The 6594-nt window shown below is 43.4% G+C and overlaps 1 protein-coding gene across 1 annotated transcript; it reads left to right on the top strand.

Moving 5' to 3' along the window:
- Positions 1 to 803: 803 nt before the first annotated feature.
- On the top strand, positions 804 to 6594 carry slitrk3a (SLIT and NTRK-like family, member 3a). The gene is made up of 3 exons (XM_079373457.1): positions 804 to 1097; positions 1410 to 1484; positions 2327 to 6594. Exon 3 carries the CDS (start codon positions 2376 to 2378, stop codon positions 4989 to 4991), a length of 2616 nt encoding a protein of 871 aa, XP_079229583.1. The 5' UTR covers positions 804 to 1097; positions 1410 to 1484; positions 2327 to 2375; the 3' UTR covers positions 4992 to 6594.

Raw genomic sequence — 6594 nt, 5'->3', positions numbered from 1 at the left:
GAAATATTCACAGTAAAAGTGCAAAAACTAGCCCCGGTCTTCCCTATAAATCAAAGTTAAAGTCCATATCTATTTGGATCTATATTAACAATCTATTTAGCATTATTTAAAGTAATAATGCTTTTTATTTCATTAATAAATCATATTACAGAGTGTTACCCATAACCTCTCCCTCATTTCCATGTAAATTTGTAGAATAAAGGTATCCTGTCATCGCCGCTGCCCACGCGCAGAGCTAGATTGCCCGCTGCAGGCAGAGCGCGGGAAGACAGGGCGCGGGAAGACAGAGCGCGGCAAGCGCGCGGAGATTCACACAGAATTCTCCTCAGCTGTCTTCACTGCAGATAAAACCAAACTAATTTAATACAGTGGAAAAATAAACAGATTTATTGGATGGTTTCGTTTTTAATTTTGCCGTGTTAAGCCAAGGAACCCCGGACTCGCATTTCAACGAACGAAGTGACATTTTCCAAGGAAAGAAAGATGAAAAACTGTGCACAACGGAACTGAATGGGACATTCAAAGCCTTAGAAGAGTTCACCGATGAAGCTCAGAGTTAAATAACCTGTGACATTTATCTCTGAACACAAATCGGAGATGAGATCGCCCTATAACATTACGTTACATCGCCGATGAGGAGAGAGATAAAGAGAGAGAGATAAAGAGAGAGAGAGAGAGAGAGCACGGATGCGCGCGCGCGCTCCCGGTGCGGCACTCAGCGCGCTCAACAGCTCGTGCCTCCTCCATCCCAACCCTCTCCGCCAACGCCGTCTCTCCAATCTCTACCCTCTCCCTCCCTGCTCGCTTTTCTTAAAGCTCATTTCCGTGACGATCCGAGGCTTTTCTCCGGCACGATGAGAGACGCGAGCAGCGCAGCAGTGGGACGAACCGAACAGAACCGCACGAAGCGGAACTGAGCTCCAGAACTGAACGAACCGGCATCATAAACAAACCTTTATAGAAAAAAAAGAGATTTCATTCAAATCACGTCTTCATCTTCTCTCTTCTTGGTTTTAGAGAGAGACACCGAAAGAGAAGGAGAGAGATAGAGGAAAAGCACAGGAAATCTTTATTTCGGATGCTCTGGTGAAAAAAAGGTGAATTTTGAGCGTTTTAGATGTTCACAGACTTTTTGGAGATGGGAGAATGACCTGGGTGATCCACAGAATAAGCTCTGTATTTAATCAAATGATGCATTGATTTGTTTCTGATGTAACTGCGCAGACTGCTGTACCAATCTCCCAGTTTTAAAGGTGTTTTAGCAAACGTATTTTTAGTAAAACATATCTCAAATGCAAGTTTAATGTTAAGTTTAACATCAATATTTTTTATTATTGTGTGTGCGTAAAATACGGAGAATTTTTAAAGCGTTTCATTCCAATGCATGCTCTTTTTTTTCTTCTTTGTAGCCAACCATCGGAGGCAACCTGGGACCACCCGTCTCCAAACCCTGGAGATGTAAAGTTGGACACCACTAAAACCGAGTAGGTATCCGCTACTTTATCACTTGGGAATGGAAGGACATTGGAATTGATTGCTAAAGCCAGGACACCAGAGAAGGGTGGGAGGAAAATACAAAGTGCGCTATTCATGGAAAATTGCAGTCTCTTCTGGACGGAAAACAAGGATCTTTCGAGGGCTTTTGGTCCTTTTTTTTCTCCCCTTTCGAAATCCAAGAGATCCGCAGAGTGTGGCACATTCAGCAGCTTTTGGCTCTGAGTTTCTCCACTGATCTGCTGATAACATCTGCGCTAATTAAGTGCGTTCAGACTGTGGAAAGCAAATGACCTCCGTTACGCATTAAAGGTGTATTTGGCGTTTTGGAGACAGTCTTGGATTTTTTTTAAGTGTTAAGGGGATGCAGCGGTTGATTCGATTTAAGTATGCATTTATTTTTATTTCAAGTTTTATTGATCTAATGTTTTTGAGCTTTGCATGAATGTGGAAATGGATGCTTATTCAGAATTAAAAAAAAAGTAATGTCTCTTGTCTTGCACTGTTTTTGTACGTGTGTGACAGATGTACTGAGGTACAAAATTCTAATGGTGATATGCATTAAACAGTTTAGATGGGCATTTGGTGGTTAAAAATATTAGTGGTGATTATGCTTGAGTCCTGTTTTTTGGGTGTAGTGCAAGCTATCATCGAGTGAAAGATGTCAAGCCCATGATAATGCATGATCTCTATTGTAAACATGTCTTGATGTGGAAGGAGGAGGTGGTTGTTGTGTAGTTTATTGTGCGAAATGCTCAAAGCATTGCAACTGTCACTCGCTGTCTGAGCCTTCTCATCTGACACGCTCTCTTTTTTCTGTGTTTTGTTGCAGTGCTGTGAAGTGGCTCTCAGCCTTAACTTCATCAGGACTCGGCGGAAGGATGCTGTGGTTTACCCTGCTAAGCACAATAGCTTTAGGATGGACTACGCCGATCCCTCTGTTGGACGAGTCGGAAGAAATAGATGAGCCTTGCTTTGACCCTTGCTACTGTGAAGTCAAAGAGGGTATTTTCCACGTCCACTGCGACAGCAAAGGATTTACAAATGTCAGCCAGATCTCCCAGACGTGGACGAGACCCTTTAAACTCAATCTGGCGAAGAACTCCATGCGCAAGCTGTATTTTAACAGCTTTTTGCACCTCAACAATGCTGTGTCACTCAATCTGGGGAATAATGCGCTACAGGACATACATGTGGGCGCGTTCAATGGCCTGAGCATCTTGAAAAAGCTGTTTCTGCATGAAAACAAACTGGAGGTGTTCAGGAATGACACTTTTATGGGGCTGGAGAGCCTCGAGTATCTTCAGGCGGATTACAACGTCATCAAGAGAATAGAGAGCGGGGCGTTTCGCAACCTGCACAAACTCAGAGTACTTATTTTGAACGACAATTTGATACCTGTGCTACCCAATTTATTATTCAGGTCCGTATCTCTTACGCACCTTGACTTACGTGGCAACCGCTTGAGAATTTTACCCTATAAAGGGACGTTGGAATACATCGGTCGCAGCTTGATGGAGATTCAGCTAGAGGAAAATCCATGGAACTGTGTGTGTGACATTGTGCAGCTCAAAACCTGGCTGGAGCGCATCCCCTACACGGCACTGGTGGGCGACATAACGTGTGAATACCCTTTTCATTTACACGGTAAGGACCTTCGTGAGATCAAGAGAAGCGAACTTTGTCCGTTACTCTCTGAAGCAGAGCTGGAGGCCAAACATGGCATTCCCAGATTACCGTTTAATAATGAAAACGTCTGGCCCACCAAGCCTTCGTCCATGCTATCATCTTTTCATAACACAGCCTCCTCAGTAGAGTACAGAGAGAAACACGTAAAGCCGACTAAACGGCCCAGACCCACAAAAACACCACCCACTCCTCGTAGCATTTACCCAGGGCTGAATCAGCCTCCAATCGCTGCCTACCAGACCAGACCCCCTATACCAATCATTTGCCCGACAGGGTGCATGTGCAAATTACACATCAATGACTTGGGCCTCACTGTCAATTGTAAAGAGAAAGGCTTCCACAACATTTCTGAGCTGCTGCCACGACCACTCAATGCCAAGAAACTCTATCTAAGTGGGAATTTGATTCAGAAAATTTACAGGTCGGATTTTTGGAACTTCTCTAGCTTGGATTTATTGCACTTGGGTAACAATCGGATATCATATGTTCAAGAAGGCGCCTTTATGAACCTACCTAATTTGAAAAGCTTATACTTGAATGGCAACGACATTGAAAGGCTCACTCCAGGCATGTTTCGTGGTCTGCAGGCGCTTAATTACCTGTACTTCGAGTACAACGTCATTCGAGAGATCCAACCGGCCGCCTTCAGCCTCATGCCAAACCTGCAGTTGGTTTTTCTCAATGACAACCTGCTGCGCACCCTGCCCCTGGATGCTTTTGCTGGCACCTCTCTGGCTAGGCTCAACCTGCGCAACAACTACTTTCTGTACCTTCCTGTGAGCGGAGTCCTGGAGCATCTCCACTCCATTGTTCAAATCGACCTTCACCAGAATCCTTGGGACTGCTCTTGTGACATCATCCCGCTCAAGCAGTGGATCGAGAAGCTCAGCTCCGTAATCGTTGTGGGGGAAGTGACCTGCAAGACCCCAGACTTCGCTCTTGGCAAGGATCTGCGCACCCTGGAGGCTGAGGTCATCTGTCCCGAGTTGAAATTCACTGCTTCTTCTCCAGTCCTGCCCAATGACATGACAGCCACCAGCGGCTCTGAGTTAGGACAAGCACCAGCGACGGGAGCTGTTCCGCTCTCTGTGCTGATTCTCAGCCTACTGATTCTCTTCATCTCCTCCGTGTTTGTGGCCGCCGGTCTCTTTGCATTCGTCCTGCGGAGGCGAAAGAAACTTCCCTTCAGGAAGCGTCAGGAGGTGGACCTCACGGGCATTCAAATGCAGTGCAAGATCTTTGAAGAGAGGCAGACCTCCTCGCCTGAGAAGCCACCCGGTCACGTCTACGACTACATCCCCCATCCCGTTACTCAAATGTGTAACAATCCAATTTACAAACCACGAGAAGGAGAGATCGAGGGCGAGCAGTTTGCAGAAACCAAGGAAAATAACAGTAATTATCGAACTCTTCTGGAGAAAGAGAAGGAATGGACGATGGCTGTGTCCAATTCCCAGCTCAACACCATTGTCACCATCAATCAGTCAGGTGACATGGCAGGCTTTCACGAGAACGGAGTGCTTTGCCCTACCGTGATTGACAGCCAGAGACCGACCCCTACGGTGGGTTTTGTAGACTGCCTGTACGGCACCGTTCCCAAATTAAAGGACATGCACGTTGCACACGCACATCCCCCCGGAATGCAATACCCTGATTTACAGCAAGACGCCAGATTAAAAGAAACATTACTGTTCACTGCGGGGAAAGGATTCCCTGAGCAAACCCAAAGTGAATACCTCGAGTTAAGGGCAAAACTCCAAACCAAGCCGGATTACCTCGAAGTCTTGGAGAAATCGTATAGATTCTAATTGAATTGGAAACAAAAAAAAGAGAGTAAACTCACTTACACAAACTCCCCCCCTCCACGCCCAAAAAGAATACGTATCAAAAAAGAAGCATGGCAAAATTATATGTTTCACACACGTACACATATACACTCTCACACACATTTCCCCCAAGTCGCTTTTGGAGGAAAGGCCATACTCAGATTTTTCAATGAAGTGCCTTTTTTCAGAGTAGCCAGCAATGTTACCACCCATTATTTTTGTATGGAACAGATTTGTTGTTGAACCTCCGGAGCGCCTGGCACAGTTTGTAGAATATTTGCAGTTTGCTGCATGCATTCGACTGCAGAAGGAGGTTACCGAGCAAAAACTTCACCTGCTATAGAGATACAGTGACGTGTTACCCGTTGAGTGGTCTATTTAATTTTCTATGCCGCAAAAGACAGAGTTCTATCTCAAGGACGCACCCGAGGATCAATATTTGTGAATATCTAATGACACTTCAAGATTTTATGGAGTTCAATGCACTTTCTTAAGAAAAATGCTTCTGGATACTATCACTAACAGCTTTTTAGGAAGCACTTTTAATGTTTTCTCTCTCTCACAAAGATTTGACAAAGTTAAAAATGTGCATATATTTATTCTGTAATTTCAGTGAAAGATTTAATTGTAAAGGTAATGTTAAATCAATGTATAGTGATTATGCGTCTGGTATAGCCTTCTTAATAAAAATACAAAGTCTTAAATCAAATAAAAAAGGGTACCAATGCATACTGTTTGTGAGAAATAGACTTGACGTATTGGTATGGCGCTTCAAATGACAAATTATAAAATGCACATTAACCTATCAAGGTCTCACTGCTGCTAGGAGAGTCAGGTTGAGACAGTCTGGTGTTCCTGCCTGTATGCATGTCATCAGTGGGTTTGGACAAGAAAAGGAGACCTTGGTTTAGATTTGAGTCTTTCTGTGAGGTATGTAGTTATACCTGTCCACTGCTTACTAAATTACACAACATATTTAATGCAATGTCACTTTTACATGTGCCCACAAGAGGGAGAAAGAGAGACACACTCGCATCATGTCTGTGGATGGACAAAATTGATGTTTGATTATTTGAGGGAAAATGCCACTTATTTTTTTCACGTATGATATACAACTTCGTGAAACATATGGCATTTGAATATAAATTCTGCTTGTGTGTGTGTGTGTGTGTGTGTGTATTGGGGGTCATTTTAATGTTGATGCATTACTCAAGTGACATAATTACATACTAGAAAGTGATCTGTCCAACAAAAACTGATTTTCTAATCCCCTTTGACAACAAAGTGGCTATTTTTTAAACCAAATATTTTATGTCTGTTTGCCTTTGCCAGTTCTATCCATAACCATTTACGACAAACATCTAAATACAGTTAATCTATTATAAAGTGTAATTATTTCTCCTGAGGTTGTCAAGGATGCAGAATGGTCTTTCTTTATTTGTTTCTTATCATTCAGCTGACTTGCGTGGCTTCTGTTTCCTCTGTTCAATACCCACCAATAATTTTATTTATATTTTTCCCTACACTCATCATTTACCCAGCCTGTTTTGTCAATATTTCAATAAATTTTGCTTGGTCCATATTT

Source organism: Barbus barbus (genome assembly GCF_936440315.1).
Source record: "Barbus barbus genome assembly, chromosome: 23".
Taxonomy (NCBI): Eukaryota; Metazoa; Chordata; class Actinopteri; order Cypriniformes; family Cyprinidae; genus Barbus; species Barbus barbus.
Note: the sequence above shows the minus strand (reverse complement) of the source record. Positions and strands in the feature narration are given on the sequence as shown.